This window comes from Varanus komodoensis, unplaced genomic scaffold, assembly GCF_004798865.1.
Source record: "Varanus komodoensis strain SLA01 unplaced genomic scaffold, ASM479886v1 scaffold12, whole genome shotgun sequence".
Lineage (NCBI taxonomy): Eukaryota > Metazoa > Chordata > Lepidosauria > Squamata > Varanidae > Varanus > Varanus komodoensis.
In genome coordinates, this window is record NW_025335349.1 from 27,862,535 (window position 1) to 27,882,652 (window position 20,118).

Consider the following 20,118-nt stretch of genomic DNA (forward strand, 5'->3'; position numbering starts at 1 on the left):
GCAGACCCATCACTGCTGCCTGAGGTGGAGAGATGCAGCTCAGAATGTGCCAGCCGTAGTGCCTTTACAGCCCGAGGTGGCTTCACAGGCTGCTGTTTGAGAGAGAAGCAGGAGGGACCACAAGAGCAAGCTCCGGCTGGAACGGGAGCTCCTCCCCGCCCTCCCCAGACAAGAGTTAAACCGAGAATGTTGAGGCTCCGCTGCAAGGATGCCAAACGGATCATCTGGCAAGACCACAGGGTCAGTCCTTGAGGCGAAGGATTAGCAAGGGGGGCAGCCGCAGATGACACCATTGGGGAGGGGTGTTGGCAGGGGCAGGGCAAGGCAGACAGCTCTGAGCCAATGAGGCAAATGCCCAACTGAGGCGAAGTGAAAAGGGTTCAGAGCGCGGAGGACGGCTTGCTCCAAATGGGCATCTGGGGTGGCGATCAAAGGCTAGCACAGCAGCCCAGGCAGCGGGAAGTCAAGATCCAGTTCAAGCCAGCAATGGGGCTGGGGGTGGGGTGGGGCAAGGGAGGGTGGGAAGGGATACAGTATTTGGGCGGTTAGCACTGGGGGGCCCCTCCAGGGCATTCCCCTGTGAGCCAAGGGCCAGTGCGGCTCCAACATTCTCTTGCTGGCTCCCTGCTTAAAAGGTGGAGAGCAGAAGCATTTCCCTGGAGGGATGGGAAGCAGCTGCCAGCATCAGAGGCTGCTGGGAGGGGAAAGAGCTATTTGAAAGTGCCCCAAACTCCAAATCCAGCAGCCATAGCCCCTCCCTGTTGCTCTCAGGCTGCAACATAATTATTCCAGCTTGAATGACGTTGACAAATTAACAGAGAAGCCAAGGTTTTTGAAGTAGAAGAATAAATTGCTGTAATCCTTAGCACCAGACACCAGGCCATGCCTAGTCATTAATTGGACAGGATCTTTTTGGCAAGTGGCATCACCTGCCTTCCACCAAACAAGCAGCAGCAAAATGCTGGAAGACAAAGGGTACCACATCAGAGTTCTCAGCCAAAGCAGGCTAAGCCTCTGGATTTGATACCCCTGGAGTAAACATTTGGGATGGGATACGCAGACACACTGATGCAGAATCTCCAGTTGGAAACCATTGATTCTGGGAGTGCTGAGATGTCCTGGAAAACAGAACTGGCCTCTCAGAGCAAGAAGTTGAACAACTTTCAAAGCCACAACATATTCAGGATTAATAAAATGGAGCTGTTAACTCATTGCAGCCAGGCACTCTCCCAATAACATAGAAAACACATAAGAGACAGACAATGCACAATCCCCATGTTTCACCATCTCACTCTGTACAGGATGACTACTGCCCAGTTTTCGAAATAAAGACAAATTCATATATTTTAAAGTAGGGCTGTGTCGTTAATGTTTAAAACGCATACTGCTTGTGCTGATGGATAAACAGGGATGGGATGGGAAGGGAGGGAAACAAGCAAGAGCAGGGAATACGTTTCTCCTCCCGTTTGTTATGTTTTGCTGCGTACCTGAAATGCAGACAATGAAATTGGCTTGCAGAAGAAAAAGCACCTCCCAAACAATTTCCATCCTCCGATTCTCATGCCAAGTGCATCCCTCGGCGAAAAAAAATAACAAAGATCAATATCACAGTTTGAATGATCCCAGAAAATCTCCTTCCAGACTTGCAGCCTGTATTCCCCAGATGTGCTGACACATGTCCGAGCTCTCTCTCCACACAGCTTAAACGAGATCCCTTCTCTTCCTTCACCCTCCAGCAAAGACCAAGGAGCCAACCACCAGCACCGGCTTCTTCCTCCAGGAGAGCGAGAAAAATCCACCAGATCTCCCAACAAGACATAGACAAAAAAGAACAACTGCTCCCTGCTCCGGAAAGTCTCAGATTCCAGGGGACCGAAACGGCAAGTTGTCCCCAAACTCTGCACGCCTCACAAGGGGATCATCACCACAGCCGTCGCCATCCCAGTGTTGCCTTCTCTCCCGCTCGCTACAAAATGATTACAAAGAGATTAATGCACATTGCAAGGGATTTAAGCTTTTTTTTTTTTCTCTTCTTTTTATAGGGTATTTCACCTACATCCACAGACTACAGAGGGGAGAGACGGGGAGGGAGGGAGAGAGAAAGGGAGGGAGGCCGAAATACCAAACCCAGGTCTCCTTGCCAAAAAAACAGCTCAAGCGCCAGTTAATTCCCCAGCAAAGGAGATGAGGTTTTCCGCAATGCAACTGCAGGGGTCGTTCTTCCCTCGCCTACAGATTTTCCTCCCCCTCCACGTCCTCCCTTTCCAAGGTATTGGGGAGAAAAATCATAGTGGGAGCTAAATAAATAAATAAATAGGCAGGCGAGCCTGTCGTGGCTGTTCCTAACATATCTTCCCCGCGTGGCACCTTAACCACTTTACTGGGGTTAATAAAATCTGCAAGATGCCCAAAATTTAAAGCGGCGGGGGGGGGGGTGGCGGGAAACGACGGCTGCTTATAATACACCTACATGAGCTCCCCGTCTCTTTAACCGACTTAAACACACCGGCCCCATCCCCACGCCAAAACCCCCTTTACGGGAGCGAAGCTGACGGTGATTCCGATGCCAACCAAAAGCGCAACGCCTCCCCTCTTCAAAACGTGTATGGCACGAAATAAAATACCATTATTAGGAGATGTCGAAGAGTTAGCAAAAGTAGTTTCCGAGGCGCTCCAGCTCTTGTTCGACCCAATCCGCCCCCGCCCCCCGCACCGCAACCCACACGGGCGCCTACTCCGAAGTCAGTCCGGTTAAGTTCGAGGAGACGCGCTGCCAGGAAAGCCCGCGCTGCCAGCGGCTCCTCGCCCGCAGCCCGTCCCGCCGCGCTCTGCGGGGCTTCGCCGGAGTTCTCGCGGGGCGCCCCCGGCCGCCCGCCCGCTTACCCCTCCCGGCGCTCCGCGTCCTCCTCCTCCGCCGCCGAAGGGCGTGTGTGTGCGCGCGCGCGCGGGGGGCGCCGCAGTCCCCGAAAGAGCGCGGGGTCAAGCGGCGGCTCCAGACGGCCCCCGCGCCGCGGCCAGAGCGCGCCCGGCGGAAGCCTTCGCGGCGGCGGCGGCAGCCTCTCCCCGGGCAGGCGCCGACACGCACCCTCAGCCGCACGGCAGCGCCGAGGCCCGGGCGCCCGCGAGCTCCAGGCACGGCGACCGCGCAGCCCAGCCCAGCGCAGCCCAGCCCGCCACGGAGGCGCCCGGCAGCGCGCGCAGCGGAGCGAGCCGGCGAGCGGGCGGCGTTCCGCGGCGGCGGCAGGCAGGCAGGCAGGCAGGCAGCCCCGCAGCCCCAGCTCCGCAGCCCGAGCTGGAATCCTTGCGCTGGAGAGGGGCGGGGGGACGAGCGGGCTGAGCGGAGGTCGCGCAAGATAGCAGGGCAAGCCGAGGCGTGCCTACTCAGAAGTAAGCCCCACTTAGTGCAATCCCAGGCAGAGTCTCTGTGTGCAAATCGCTGCTTTTCCTTGCTCAGCTCAAACGTGCTCTCCGGGCCATTTATTTAATTGCAGGCTCTCTGCATCTGTGTGCGCGCGCGAGAGAGAGACTGTATGTGAGTACAGATAAGTGCCGTACCAAAAAGAAAAAAAAAAGTTGCCCCAGATTTGCGGGAAAGGACTGCGCCGTAGGGAAATAGAGGCGGGGGAGCGTGTTGGGAAGGTGCAGGAAGGAGCCGGGCAGCGCAGTCTCTTACTCAGAAGAAAGCCCGGCTGAGTTTGGTAGGGCTTCCCCCGCAGCCGGGCTTACTTCCGAGTAGACGCGCATGGGATTATACCGTAAATAGGGCTTGCCAGGGTGCTGAAGCAAAGGCGCGCGGGTGTGTGTGTGTGTGAAGTTTAAGTGCTTTTCCCTCGCCCCCAGCAGAGTAGATTACCGGAAGTGGGGGGGCATAGGAGAGCTCGAAATGTGGGGTGAGGTTGAGGGAAGTGCCGCGCCTACGGCGATTGCCTGCTTGCCTTGGGATCGTACGCTCAAAGGAGCACGGCGTAGTGGCGTAGGGAGATCAGCCGGCCCCCTTCAAGACAGCTACGCGCAGGTTCGCTTGCCTCGCAGCCCTGTGCGGGTTTGCCTGAAGCCAGCACCACTTTGATCAGCGCGACGTGCCCCTGGAACACTGGCTGCCAGCACCAGTCTTCCTGCGGAATGTGAACGCACCGAAATCCGGCCGTGAGCCTAGCTCAGCCGCGGTTTCGCTTTGGGCACGTTTGTGTGTTAAATGCAACGTTTCAGCGGCTGCGGTTCTACGAAGCAAGACCAGTTCCTCCCTCCAAGCAAACGGAATTCATCGGACCCTGTTTACATCAGGAGGGCTGGACGTAGGATACTGCCTGGCATCCTGTATCTTTTACCCCGGTGTGTGAAGCCTGGGAGTGCCTTCCTGCAAAGCCCTGCGTTCTAGCAAGCAGCTACAGCTTTCAAAACTAGCATCCTAGTCTGCTTAGGGGGGAAAAAAGGCTTTTTCTCGTCTCCAGTGTTCTGTACATGGGAACACTGAAAGAGATGACTTTCAGCTAAAAGTAGTGGTTCACTAATCTTTTTAGCTCCTCCAAGCCCACTTCCCTTCGATATGTTTGCTAAAGATCAATTTCCCAAGCAGTGTATGCATAAATGTCAGATCTTGCAGCACCTCCTTGAATTCATATTTTTAAAAACACAGGCTCCCAGCACACAAAATCAGCATCCAATCACATGCCTGCCCATTGATTGCACTGTAAATTGATAATAACTACAGAAATAGGACAGTGTGGATCGCATGCACAGATCATCATGAAACCCCGTGGTTCCCTTCAAATTTACAATCTCATTGCATCTCATCCAATTCCACCAAATCATGGATTTAGGTCTGTGTTCTAGCAAGCCCTGTGTCATGGCTGAATCAGAGGCATGGTTTTGCATGCAACCTGATGATTTTAGCACCATCGCATTAGAGGTTATACCCTACTGCAGCCTTCTTCAACATGGCCCCCTCAAGATGTTTTCGATTACAGTAGCCATCAGCCCCTGGCAGCACTGCCAATGGTCAGGAGTTCTGGAAGTTGTAGTCCACAACAACTCGAGGGCACCGGGTTCAGGAAGGCTGCCTGACAGCTCCATTCCTCTTAACCAGCATGCCTGGTTAATGAGAGAATTAGAGGAGCTGCTCCTGGTACTTCTACATGGACCATCTGGAGTCCAGCAGCAGAAGAGCCTTCAGTGTGGTGGCTCCTTCTATGGAACTTCCACTTTCTGGAGGTCAGGTACCAACACCGTGTTTTTCCCAGTGCCTTCTGACATTTGTCTTCCAAAATGCTTTCCTCGCTGATCAGCCATGACTTTAATGTTATCCTATTTCAATGCATTATTTATTTTTATCATATGTTTACTGTTCAGCTCTCAGAATCCATTTAGATATGAAGCATCATAAATATCCTGTAAATAAATAAAAATTAAAGACCTTCAGCTGCAATCAAAATTAATGCAGATAATAGCATCTGGCAGCACTCACGCATGCAAAAATTGCACCAGCGGTCTAACAAATTCTCCCACTGACCACTGCTGGATGGAAGTGGTGAACCCAAAATGCCTTTTGCAAAAGCTGCATGAGAAGAGCTGGGACATGTATTTTCAGCACCATGCTTGGTGGACAGCGGCTTTTGGCACCAGAGATGCATCAACCTGCCTCCTGCTTCCCCTTTACTGTCCCTCATCTCATCATATTCGGTACAGCCATACTGGAGTAGAGTAGGAACTGGCCTTCTGTCAGGGCTATGAAATAAGCCTCCTGCATTCCCCCTGGCCCTTACTGTGGTTGCTGTCAGGCAGATCTTTTCCGAATCCACACCACAGGCTACAATATAAATATCGCTGCACCCTAAAGAAGACCAACCATGAGTATGACGGAGAAATGCACAGCCTTATTTCACCTGCCACACTGTGAGTGCTTGGTTGGTGAGTGGTTGTAGTGATGCTGTAATGCTCCTGACCTGTATGTCAGATCAGTGAGTATAGGATTGCAGCCTGAATCAGCTTGATTCAAATTGTTAGACAGGGTGGCATCTTCTCAACTGTGCCTCTCCACCCTCTCCTATAGGTAGAATCCAATAAGTCCCATTCATTTCAGTGGGCAAAATTGAGGTAGGACTGACATTGGATACACTCCATTATAAATGAATGACTTCCAATAGCGTCTGGAGGAAAACATGACTTTGCTGGACGCAGAGGCAAAACTTGCCCACCGGGTGGGTGGAACACAGGATGTGTCTGTGTGCAAAGTGCACGGCATTCTCCCCTTTGCAAATGCAGGCCTACTGCATGCACACACACACACACACACACACACATGTTTTGCTAAGGACAGACGTGCAGGGATGGTGCTATGCGAAGCCCTTGGCTTGTAGAACAGTGCACCCAGGTAAGTACTGATATTAAAAATAAAACAAGTTATCTTTGTCTCAAGGATTGATGTGATACTATCCAAGGCACAGGCTCGGTGTCTGTGAAAGACAGTGGATCTGATTATCTTTTTTTAAAGAATCTGTTTTTGTCTTTCCCAACTTTTGCTCCTGCCAGGTTAAATTCTCTTTCTGTTAGGTAATATAGGGAAGTACTAACACCTTCTATCTGTTTCACTATTTGCAAACATAGTAAGCAGGATGTCCTCATTCCTTTCTTCATGGGGTAGGCCTCTGCCTCCTCCTCTGCAGTTGATGTTGGATTTCCAAGTCCTATCAGCCCCAGAAGACAGGCTGCAGACTACCAAGCTGCCTACTGTGGTCATAGAGTATGGGATACAGTTTTAGTGATTTAGCAGATGGCTGAAATGGTTTTCGGATTGCTCTGTGGACATGAATGTTGTGAAGTTCCTGCACTAAATTGTGTCTTAAACCTTCTACACTTAATTGCTTTCAATGCTGGAGGATATCTAATTGTTCTAGTGCCTGCCTTGTATCTTTTTGCATTCTGCTGCTCCTGATAATTTTAGTTTTATCTCTTGAAGTTTATTGCTGCTAGCCACCTCAAGCTTTTTAAAGGAAAGGTGCAATATATTTGTTTTCAATAATAAATGTATCGACACTATCACATGTTACTACCAATTACCCTGTATTTGCATTGGGACTGCATATTGGGACTTTGGCCTCTAGTCAAGCGTGTGGTGATTATTCCAACACATCATCATTCCTGCTGGATAATTAATACCATAATAATCAATTGGAAAAATGTGGTAGCTTAAATGTTTAAAGGCAGTAAGCCTGGAGACATACATGTTGAACTAGGCATTTCAGATCCCTTTCAGCCCAAGTAACACATTCTATTTTAGATAAATTCTTGAGGTAGGTGGACTTAAAGACAAAAGGGGAGGGGCTAAATATTACAAAAAGACCCACCATATTATAGATCGATACTCTTATTGCTGGTAACCAACACATTTCTGGAGGGGAAAAAACTTTGCCAAACCACAAAATAATAGCCAGGGAAAGGGGAGGCATCTGAAAGCAAGACTGTAACCTCAGGAGGACCATCTTTGGCCCTTATGTAGGCTAGAATTGATGCATTCCTGCCTAAGTCATTACCATGACCCCCTGCACAAAGAGAATGCACTGGTATTAAACCAGCAATGAAGGTTTGCTTTCTCAATGCAGCCTGTCACAAGTTGGGAATACTGCTTGCTTTCTTGAAGGCTTGAACCTTAGCTGAGAAAACATTCTCTTCCTTCAGTCCATTCATGCTTAGTATCTGCTACTAGCAAGGTACTTTTCTGGACCCTCGCATCTCATGAGAATTATCTCCTTCCTCCAAGCCACCAGATGGAGAGAAGGACCTTTTGATTTCAATAGCAAACTGATGTTCTTCCCCTTATATTTTGCCCACCCAATGTGTAAGGAAAAAGGGACCCCCAATTGCTTTAAGGGATGGAAACATGTTTCTCTCCCTGACTTTAAACTGCATCACAGTGACCCAATGAAAGAGAACAAACAGCTTGTGACTCATGTAAGTAATTTCCTACCATTTGGTCTTGAAGAATGTTTGCTAGGATTGGACCACAGAAAGACTGTTTCATTTCTATGAAAATTATAGGAAATTGTACCTTGAAAGTATATATCATCCACTTAATCAAAATTTAAGAATGACATTTCAAGCTTAGACCAGTAGAACACCACTGACTTCAACAAAAACTCAAGATTGCCCTTGAGTTAAGCAGAACAAAATTCACTGTTGGTTTAAGCAATTCTGCTCCAATAGCCTGAGGTTGATTTCACCTTTGTATTGGCTTGCTGTCTTTTAAACAATCCTAGAACTAGAGAGCATCTGATACAATTAACATTCATCAGTCTTAAACACAAAATGAAGTCATTTTTTTCACACATTTCAAAATTGATCATTAAAACTTGCTGGCTCAGGGTATGGTAATGACCAATCATCTCACAATTTTTAATCATTAAAAAGGGATGGGAATAAGGATCTCTCTAACCTGAGATGCTTAGAGCATGCATAATCTTACTCAGTTCATTCCCATTGATAGATAGGGTACAGTTGAGCCAAATACTGCTCATGTGTATTTTTAAAACAGGACTCTGCCCAAAAGCTTGCACTCTAACAAAAAGCACAGCATGAAATGAAAAAAAAAAAAGGAAAATAAAGAAAAAGTCAGATATCACAATAAATAAATACATAAATACTTGCCAATTGATCCTTTCTGATTGGTGATGGAACAGATCCCAAGCTTCGATGATTTTAACCTGGTCTTTTCCATCCCTGCTAGCATGTGATTCCTTCTGAACTGAACTCAGGTGCTGATGACCCAACTGGGTGTTTGTTTCATGCAACCCATCCAATGCACCGCTTCCTCTTCAGCATGAGCAATTCTCAAAGGCCACAGTTGCTCTGCTAGTACACATTAGCTGTACTCTAGGCTGTCCATTTCGGTGCTTGAGCTGTGGTCTTTGTGGAGGCTCCTGAGCACTCCATGGACAGCAGTGGTGCTGAACAAGCAGGTGCTAGAGCATATTAAACCAGACGCATTCCTGGTTGGCAAGATATCAAAGCTGAGACTCACGTATTTTGGCCATGTCACGTGATCAAGCTCATCAGAAGAAGATATAATGCTTGGATGCTCAGCGGCAAGAGAAAACCAGGTTGCCAAAGAGTGAGTTGGTTAGACTACATCAAAGAGAATGAGGGCCAGACACAGTTCAGCTGAAAGAGGTGGTGCTGGATCGAAAAGTGTGGTGAGATTCGACCCATAGGATCGCTTATAGTCAGACATGAATAAACAGCTGAACATGTGTGGTGCAGTGGTTAAGAGTGCGGGACTGGGACTCAGACGATCTGGGTTCGAGTCCCCACTCAGCCATGGAGCCAACTGGGAGACTTTGGGTCAGTCACAGACTCTCAGCCCAACCTACCTCACAGGGTTGTTGTTGTGGGGATAAGATGGAGGAGAATGGTGTAAGCTGCCTTGAGCCCTTTGTAGGAAAAAGGCAGGATATAAATCGAAAAAATAAATAAATAAATACAAATAAACATGAACATGTATCTTAGCAAAATTACCTATTGTTATTTCAAAGCAGAAACAACTGGGTTTCTTCAGGGCCACAGTTTAGGGCTAGAAGAGTAGGCACATTAGTTTCCGAGGAAGCTAGTGGACAAGCAGGATGGGGTTCATATCAGAAATGGTAGTAAAGCACTTGACACACATTGTGACATTGGCTTGCATGTGCTAAGTACTGCTGTCTGAAGATAAGAAGTGCTCTGTAAATGCTAATAATTACTATCATTGCTATTTCATCTTTGGTGTTGTAGTTTTCTTTATTGTAACAGCAGTAAATTGTTGTTTTCTGAAAATATATTCAGTGTTTGTATAAATAGTCCAATCCTCCCACAAAGGGATTTGATAAAAAATTTAACATAATCACCATAGAGCACTTCTAAGGATCCATCAATACAATAGATGTTAAGGTAATTCTTTTTCTTTATTGATGGTGGCATCAAAACTATGCTAGTATTTGCATTTTTCTTTCTGGTAAAATACATCAGTGTGCCACACTCTTCTTTAAAAACAAAATGACAACAGCTCAGAAATAAGAGAACAAAGATGCTGATGAATTGTCTTAGTGGTTGGCTGTCAGTCAGTGTTTGTTCTTGTGAGTTGTCATTATCACAGAGACTTGTTGTCACTCCAATTTATTCCCGTTTGCCTAAAGACTAAGAAATAGTGCGAAGATAGCAAGTGTGAGTGTGAGTGGGCATGAAACAGCATTCCCTTTGCTCAAAAGAAAATGAAGGCATGACCTAGATTTTCTGGAGAAATTACGTGGTAAAAATATTACCACATAATCCTATTTTACAAGCAACATTGGATACAATTCAGACAGTCAGGATTCAAATCCCTACTTGCCATAAGGCACATTCAAGTGACCTTGGGCCAGCCACTTACTCTCAGGCTACCCTACCTCCCAGGGTTGTTGTGAATATAAATGCAGTAGTCCTCCTTCTCCATCAAGTGCTTTTTTGGAGGAAGGGTTAATATGTAAGAAATAAGGCTAAATTTAAAACAAAAACAAAACCTCCCAACCTGCAGGACCTGAAAGGACCTGAAACAGATATAGAATATGACAAAGTGTTGACTTTCCAGTGTGAAAGTTGACAAATGCAGAGAAATGTTATGAATGTCAGCATTCCCTGGTGTATGCCTGTCAGATATAGTCTGATGAATATTGACAATTTCATTTAGGTGTCTATCAATATTCACTGGGACTGAGATCTGAGTTTCTGCATATTCATGACCTTTTCTTCAGACAGTCAACATTTGCATGTATGTAAAACACAACTTGGAATATTTATCATTTGTTCATATATAATAGCAAGCTTATTCTCTGAGTGACAGTTTTTATGTAGCTGAAGCAGTTCCAGCCATACACAAGAAAGACGTGATATCCACGGTTTGCAGAAGTACAACAAAGCCTTGGGGTGGGGGGAGAGGTAATTCCCAAAATATGCAAGTGAGAACTGGGTATGCTCCATGTCAGTGGAATGTGGAGCATCTGTTGGGAAATTAGGAATGGAATTGATTATCCTGGGCAAAGGCTTGATGAATAAATAGGTTACATTAAGGGCACAATTCTGTTTTTTCCAAAGAAGCATTCTGATGTTGGAGTACTCCAAAATCCTGTGCTTTTCTGGTGTACACCCTACAGATCTGGAAGAGCAGTGGGGACAATCATTGCCTCTCTGTCCTCCTTTTGTTTGCTTTCTCACCTGGCATATTTTTGAACATATGTAGTGGAGTCCTGGGGATGAGAGCTGGAGGCTTTAGGATGGTGTGGTCTGTCAGTCCTCCTGCCCCTGCCTCCACCCCTATTCTTGTCCCCCAAATTACATCCTATGCAGAGGTCAGAGCTCTGACTTCATGCAAGGAAGTAACCATGTGCTGTCAGGGGTGGGTAGAGTAGGAGGAAAAAAACCCATTTGGTTTCCTACCCGAGAGATCATCCTTTGAAAGGTAATCCAAAATATCCTGTGGACTCTGGGACAGCCTGCCAGGGACCATAGGATTGCTTTAGTATTCATATTAGTCGTTTTTAATTACTGTAAAAATAGAGTAGTCTTGCCCACAAGGATACCTGGGTGTATTAGTTCTTCTAAGGAAATAATCTAAAGGCTTCTCTTCTCTCTCATCACTCAAATGAAGAAATAAACTAGAGGCAGCCATTTCTCATAGGAATATAAAGATAAGTCCCTTGGTGTTTGCAAAATTGTCTGGAACTACCAAGAACAGTTTTAGTGCTGAAAATTGCTGCTACTTAAAATATTTGCTATGACCCAAAGTGCTATTGGTAGAAATGGTAACATCTTTGAAAAACTGGGCATGCTATTTCCCTTCCACTATTTCCCCCAAAAAGGAAAATGAGAGACAGTGTGACTGAAAAGTAAGGAGAGAACCATCCAACTAAAGGCAAAGCTCTGTTATTACTTTTTGAAAATTTTCTATACATCATTTAGTGTGTATAGTTTTCAAATGCCTTGAAGGGATCATAAAACCTTGCTCTTCCCTCATCATTGTACCACTTAGAAAATGGAGGGTACGAATGGCCATAACCTTGGAACATTGTTAACAGCACTTGGGACCAAAGGGGCTTGTAAGATGGAAGCTTTGATAACTGAAACATAAAGTTGTCACTGTCAACTTTCTCCAAATATATACGTTTGTTGTAAATGTCACATAAACCTGCAGCTAAGTGATGGATCACAACTGTCTGTTTTTCCCTTGAGTTTTTCTTCTTGATAAAAGTTTTTAACTCCTTCATGAAGTTTGCTTCTCTTACTGGGACCACAAAACCACTTAAGTTATTACTGCATTACAGTTTAACCGAAGTTGCCCCAGTTTTATTCTGGTCCAGCCTGGCAGAAGTGCTGTAAACCATTTTGCACACCTTTGTTCTGCTATTGCTGGAATCTATGGCAGAGTGAGATATGACTGTGGGGATTAGATTCATGAGGATTGGAGAGTGGTATAGACTAGTGGGCAGACATTTAGACATTTTGGACTTTAACTCCTAGGAGCCTTTGCCAGCATAACCAATAGTCAAGAATGCAAGGAGCTGAAGTTCAAAACCTCTAGAGAAGCACTTTCTGCCCACCTTTGAGCTAATCATCAGTGTGCTTTTTCACCTTCCATTCCTTCCTGTGTCCCTTTATTTTCTGGTAGACACTGCAGTAATTGGCCGTGCTTGCGTGTGCTCCACCTTGAAGCCAGGTCAAGGAATAGCAAAGCCAATACTATATATTGATCCTTGATGTGGATGCTAACCTGGCTTTCATTACAGAGAGTTGGAAATGGGTTGAGCTTCTCTCAGGTTTCTCACCTGGATTCCAGGTGCAGCTTCAGCAGCCATGGTTCAATGAGATTCCATTTCCCTGACCAGGAGCACTGTCCAACAGTTTTCTATTTGTAAATGATCGGAATACCTCACTATGCCAGCTCCTGGGCAACATGAGCAAGAAGGTGCTGTTGTACTCACAATCTGCTTGTGGGCTTAGCACAGGCAGCTGGCTGGCCTCTGTGTGAACAGAACGTTGGACTACAGGAACCCCTGCTCTCATGTAGATGGGTCTTCTTACAGCATACTGCCCACCCTGCTGGATGGCAGTCTCCCTTCCTGAGTTGATTTAGATGTTCTTGGAAGGGTGTTAAGTCCTAAGAATGCGTGAGGAATCTCTTCTGGGTGTGTGAATCCATCAGAGTTCCTGAACTTGGCTCCCTGGACTCCAGTCTATTTTTTTGGCAGTGAGTCCAGCTTCCTTGTGAGCATGCCTCACTTTGCAATGGAAACTGCCTTGGTCACCCTGATGGACCAACTGTACTGAGAAATGAACTAGACTGTGGGGTGGTGTTATCTCTTTTCTTCATAGTGATCACCGTATCTTTCTGAGCCATCTGGCAGGCATGGGTATACATGAGACTGCTTTTCAGTGGTGTCAAGGGTCCTACCCTGTGATCTTTGGAATACCAAGACATCTTGTCTCCCATGCTTTTAAAATTTTCATATGAAACGGGTAGATGAGCTAATGAGGTGGTTTGGGTTGCAATATCACTGTTATGCAATGATACACATTCTAATTGTCTAACCCCAGCATACAAGTGGAAATTGTAAACTGGTTCCTAAAGTTTAGGAATAGATAAGGATTTACAAGCTGAAACTTAATCCCAACAAGATGGAGATACGTTCAGCCTGTCTTGGCTGGGATTGCACCATACTTGAAGCTTAATGGCACCAGTTGATTTGTAACGTTCCTGGATTTGCTTGATAAGACAACTACAGACCTACCTGAGAAAGTGGGCTTGGATTTCCATACTTTAGTTAATTCTAGACTAGTTTATTGCAGGGCTGCATATTAGGACAGTCAACAAGCTTCAGTTGGTCCAAATGCAATAATCAGCTTTTGTCTGGTCAGTGCATAGAACCCCAATGTTACATCGAAATTGCTTCAGGACACAGTTCCGGGTATTGGCTGTATTCTTTAAAGCAGAGCTATGCACAAATGGCCTTTTGAAATTCTCCAGTCAATTTGTGTGCAGAGAAACTGGGGAGACATTTTCTTCAAATTTCTCTAGCAGGCAGGTGGGGGAGAATTCTGAACTGCTTCTCACAGGTGGGGCTCACCATTGGCAGGAGTTACAGATGTCTCCAGCTGCAGGGAAGAGGTGCTGGGCCAAACCCCTTCTCCAAAGTCCTGAAAGGCTTCTTCACCCGGAAAAAAGTCTTCCATTATTCTTCCTCATCTTCAGTGGCTGAGCCCATACACCATGACAAGCAACCCTGGGTGGTTCCATGGTATGAGGGTTTTTGCCTGGATGTGCCTGACAGGTGATCAAGTGGTTTCTACACTAGCTTAGTTTCCACCCTCCTTGCTCAGTCCTCCCACTGTTGGCACATACCCCATCAGCCACCTTGCCTGACATTCAATCCCATGCTGTAAAGCTGGAACAGCTCCTGCAGCAGCTGCCACTCTTTCCAGGGGACTCTGTGGTGGCACCATGGAAACTACAATGCTGGGTTCCAACATTCAGAGAAAAAACATGGTGAGGTATGGAAAACATAGACTGTTGTTTCTTATCATGGTTTTGTCACCAATGATGCTCCTTTTTACCCTGACATAAGTTAGCCTAAGGAAGTCCACAACGCTGGAGAGCCACAGCCATGTTACATTTCCTGTCCAGAAGGAAGTGTGGGAGGACAGGAGAAAGATGAACCCTGTGTGAACTCCTGACAGGCTGGCTAAATCTCAAAAGAGGCAAATGGGGAGAACCCACGGCATCTGAAACTGGTTGGAATCTCAATAAAAGCAGCAAAATATATTATACATTACAGTAGGTGCAGAAACATGAAGCGGGTGTGAATGGTTTGGAGATTATTAGTGGACATATGGGAAGGGAACTCCTTGGAAGTATCAATAATTTTTCTGTAAACTAACAAAAGGAACAGTCAACAATATGCAAATGTATCAACTTTGTATCTGGACATCATGTTTGTGACATGGAATATATAATGTATGTTCCCTGTACTTCTTTGAGACTCTGATTTGGGAAAGCATTTCCCCTCTGTCTCTGTTTATTCTAAAGTACACTAGAATAAAACTGTTTTTGGCTCTAAGTCTTGTCTCAGGCTCCATTTAGCTTGGGGTTTGGGGTCCACTTGGGGCCGGTGACTGACTGAGGCTGGTAACAGTTCAAAAAAACCAAACATACTGTGCTGAAATACCATGACAGAGTTCTGACAACATGATAGCCCATCCTGTACAAGGAACTAGTGTGGCTTGTCATCTTGTGCAAACCCACCCAGGGTGTTTCATAATTTATTTTTGTGGTGTTTGAGATGAGCTAGTCATTGCTAGCTTTCTAGGATAACGGTGCTTCCTAATCTCAAACAGCTCTTTGGGAAGCTTGGTGGGTTGAATGATCATCCCATGCGGAAGACATGTGCACTCACTTATAAGCTACCTCCAAAATCACAAGAAACTCAAGTCAAACCCATGGCAAATTCTCCAAAATCTCCTCACCACTGTTTTTTATTTTTAAGCAATTCATTTTCTATCAAATTGAATGAGAACTGTCAATAATATGCGAGGAGATTTTTCAGCACAACACTACTTTATGCTCAAAACAACTTAGGAGAACCTGCCAGGTTTCCTTAGCAACCACTTGCTGCCATATAGGCCTATTTGGGATAAAGATCAGTGTCAGAAGCCTTGTGCCCAGATCCAGCTCTGGAGATCTGGTGATGAGCGAGCACAAGAAATGCAGCCTTTTCCATGGTGGTGCCACAACTCAGAAATGCTCCCCATGTTGAAATTCACCACCAAAAACTGATGAAACTTATTTCAACAGGCCCTTTACCAGTACTTTTATTTAAAACCAGACTGTATAATATGGAACATCTTTTCCTCTTGTGGCTGTTAGGGGTTTTTCTTTTAGACTACTGGCTATATTATATGTTCATCGTTATTGCTTTTAGAAATTGTTTGTTCTACTTACATTTTTATTGATTATATGGTTTTATGTTTATGCTTCATACTGCTCTGGGATAAAACGGTGGTTTAAAAATAAATAAGCGAAAGAACAAATAAAGAGTTCAGTTCTAGTTCATGTGAGAAAATTTATTTCCGACATGGGGGAGGTTAATGGGTTTAATTTGTTACAATTAAGTGTCAGCCATAAGTATTAGGGGCATTCAAGGAAATAAAAAGTCATTTTGGGATTTCATTTGAATTTGTTACTTAAAAGCCCCATTGGTTTCGTGTTTCATTTTGTAAAAATCTCATTTGTGTTATGTTTCATTCATTAGTATTTAATACTTCATAGCACTACTCATGGCCATAATCAGGTGGGGAGGGGGTGTTTTTCTGTTTTTTAAATATACAGTTTAACTAAATCTTTTTCACATGGTCCCCCCACCCACCCCACTCAACCTAATAATTTATATCTTGGGTCTGGGATGTAATAACAATCTCACAATTGTAGGCCCAGGAGCCCTATCAGGCCCTCTTACAAACATGCCTCCTTCACTTGGGCCTACCGTTTTCCCAACCATCAATTATTTGGTGGACTTCCAGCCTTCACAATTTCCCCACATCCCACCCATTTCTGAAAGGCTGATATGTCTCTTCTAAGGTCAGGTTTCTGGCAGTGCAGTCTTTATGGTCAAATATGCTGGTGTTTGTGGCATCTTGCACCCGCCCGCCATTAAAAGGTTACCCTCTGCACAGCGGCTTCTCTGAAGTGGAGTTCCCTGGGAGAGGTTTAACACAAAAAAGAGTTCACCTTGTTTATTCCATTTCGGCACAGAATTTCATGTGCTATTTCAGGTTCGGTTTTGGTTTGGGTAAAAAAAGTCTGAGTTTGATTTGCTCTCTAGGACTACAATCCTGCGCAGGAAGCCCCACTGAACACTGTGGTTTACTCCTGCATAACAGCCATGCACAGGATTGTACTGTGTCTTGTGACGAGACCAGATCCTGCATGAATTGGGACAAATAAATTGAGGAAAAGCAAACTCAAGAATACAGCTCACAAGGCTGCTGCCATATGATTACATGTGTAAGGCAGACCACCTTGCAAGTGCGCAGTACTTTATTATGAAGGATTCATGGGGTCTGGACTTGGTGAACTCCACCCAAACAAGCATAAGAACGAGAGGAGCAGAACTGTATTTTATTCTTGAGAATAAGTTCGATCACAAGTGTAACACTGGCAGATTCTATGGGGCTATTTGTTTCCTAATGAATATTGTAACACAATCTAACATAAATAGATCTCTTCTTATCAACAATTTTATAACAAAACAGCACAAACAATTATAACAGCAACAAAATACTACAGCCCATGTTCCCAAATGCCTGGCAAAAAAATAAAATAAAATAAATAAATAAAAAGTAAAAAAAAAAAATCAGGCTGTAATGCCACAAAGTTCAAATGTCAGGTTTTCAGGTAAGCAATTCTGGCCCTGTCCTGGATGGGGTTGCACTCCCTCTGAAGGATAGGGTCCGCAGCTTCGAAGTGCTCCTTGACCCAGAGCTGTCCCTGGAGGCCCAGATGGCAGTGGTGGCAAGGGGCACTTTCCTTCAGCTTCAGTTATCCATCAGCTGCATCCTTACCTGAATGAGCACTGCCTAGCAATGGTGACACATGCTCTGGTAACTTCCTGGTTGGACTATTGTAATGTGCTCTACGTGGGGCTGCCCTTGAAAATGGTCCAGATACTTCAATTGGTTCAAAACAGAGCTGCCAGGTTGCTGTCGGGGACTGGTCATCATTCTCATATAATGCTGGTCCTCTATCAGCTTCACTGGCTCCTGATTGAAGTCTGGGCCCAATTTAAGGTGCTGGTGTTAACTTATAAAGCCCTAAATGGTTGGGACCAGGATACCTGAAGGAATGTCTCTTTCCCTATATGCCCTTGTACCCCCACAGATCTGCAGGAGAGATTTTGCTCCAGGAGCCCTCCCTGAAGGAGGTAAAGAAGGTTTCTACCCGGAGGAGGGCCTTCTCTGCAGTGGCACCCAAACTCTGGAATGCGCTCCCCAGATTGGTTTGCCTGATGCCGACTTTATATTCCTTTTGGCACCAGGTGAAAACCTTTTTATTTACCCACTATTTTAAGAACTAGGAAATTTAATTGGTTTTAAAACTCACAGTCACATTTTGTTTTTGATTTTGTCAATATTATATTTTTGTTGTTATTTGTTACTTGTTTATCGATTGTTATAGCTTTTGTAAGCCATCCTGGGGCAATTTTTGTATAGGATGGGATATAAATATTTTAAATGAATAAATTCAATTGCATATATAGGAATTCACTACAGGAATATGGATTTCCCCCTCCTACACAAACTTGTAGGAATTATACCTAGGCCAAGTTAGCAAGGGGCTTAGAGGTAACAGCAGGTCCTCCCTCTTCAGTCTTCCTGCTCTTTTTGATTTAAATCTCTTAGCCCCTTGCTCTTTCTTAGTCCTTCCTCTTTGGACTATGCCAGTATTTCATAGGCGTCACACCAGCAAATTACTGATGGATCTAGGAATATGCTTACCTGGGAGGCTGGGCTACCTGGGGGGTTGAGCTGGGAGCTCTGGTGGGGGATTTCCAAATCCTTAGCTGCGTGGAGGTCTCTGGGTGCATGGATGACACTTAGGAATGTAACCAGCCTGTCCGGGCTTAATGCCAGCCAGCCAGGTATGTCCTACAATTAGAGCAATGCTTTTATAATTTATGTCATCCTCTGACAACTTTCTCGTAGGCCCCCTCCCTTCCTGAGGCTGGGAGTTCCTTTTCTCTCTATATCTAAGGATGGCTGTTTCAAGATGCTGCTCAGACACTCATCCTTGGCCGAGTTCCTTCTTGTTCTCTCTTATCCAGGAGCAGTTCTCCAACAGCTACATACACACAAGTGTTCTCTTTAACCCTGCATTTGTACACCATCTTCTCCAACAATGAGCAAAGTGTGAAGGAGAATGTGGAATCTCTCTATCAACAGAGGAGAGAAAGGGATGGCTCATACCAGAGGTTACTTTCTTTCAAGTGTTCTGTCACTTGAAAGGCAATGATCTATGGTGAGGTTCTTCCTGATCTTTAGTACTTCACCAAAAGAAGGGCAGGCACTATAAATTGTGCTGCACCTCCTGAAATGTGTGGAGGCACTTGCAAACTGTCACTTGAAAGCTGGAAACCCATGTTCTCCTACCTGGGAGGAAGTCCCATTGAACTTAAGAAGGCTTAGTTCTGAGCAGAGACAAAAGTGAGCCTGTAGAGCCTAATGATTGTGCCTAATCTTAGAAACTAAGCAGTGTCTACCCTGGGTAGAATCTGGATGGGAAACTTGAGTCCTGCATTGAGCAGGGGGCTTATTTATTTAATGTATTCTATTTATTATATTATATTTACAGTATATGCCACTCCATAGCAAAGAGGCTCTCTGTGAGGCTTGCAACAAAACCAATGGCCTTCTAGGCCCCTTCCAACTGTATGATTCTGTGATAAGGATTGCACTGTAAAGGAGGCAATTTGCAATATTTTAATGTTCAGAAGTGTCCACTGAGCCCACAGGCCTTTCTACAAATTAGTGCACAAAGCAGTCATTAAAAACAACATGGGGATAAGTTATGCAAAACAAACTGAAGGTAGTATATATGCAACTAATAATATTGTAGCATTACCTGAAAGGCAATCTTTTCCCCAAATCACTTATCAACCAGACAAGGGAAGGGCTGTGAACACCTTTGCCATGTCTGATATGCCCTCCCCTCCATCAGAGAAACAGCAGGTGCCTTTGCAGTGAGGGCAATAGGTTTTATTTTAAAAGGCCTCAATTTCAGCTCAGCTACTATCACGAATACTGCACTGATGTGCTCAATAAGCTGACAGTGTATATGGTTTCTATTTATACATAATTCCATGAAATACTGCAAGCTGCTCTGCTTGCAAATCTCACAATAATTATCTGTTTCAAAGCCTTTATCTCAGAAGCAAGTTCTTTGATCAACAAAATAAGCCTGGGGCCATGGTAAATACACAGCATTCTCTCTCTGGTCTTCCTGGCCTAGAGGGCATTAAGTATAGTCAAGGCTGCGTTAAGGAAAGAAAGTTAACATTCTGACCCAAGATGAAC

General features: G+C 45.2%; 1 protein-coding gene across 1 annotated transcript in view; it reads right to left on the reverse strand.

The window, feature by feature from the left end:
- The window catches only part of CA10 (carbonic anhydrase 10), a 346,588-nt gene extending 345,040 nt beyond the window's left edge, over positions 1-1,548 (reverse strand). Inside the window, exon 1 of the mRNA XM_044421652.1 lies at positions 1,488-1,548. Coding sequence (XP_044277587.1) covers positions 1,488-1,548 — 61 coding nt within the window. The remainder of the gene's footprint in view (positions 1-1,487) is intronic.
- Between the last annotated feature and the right edge of the window lie 18,570 nt (positions 1,549-20,118).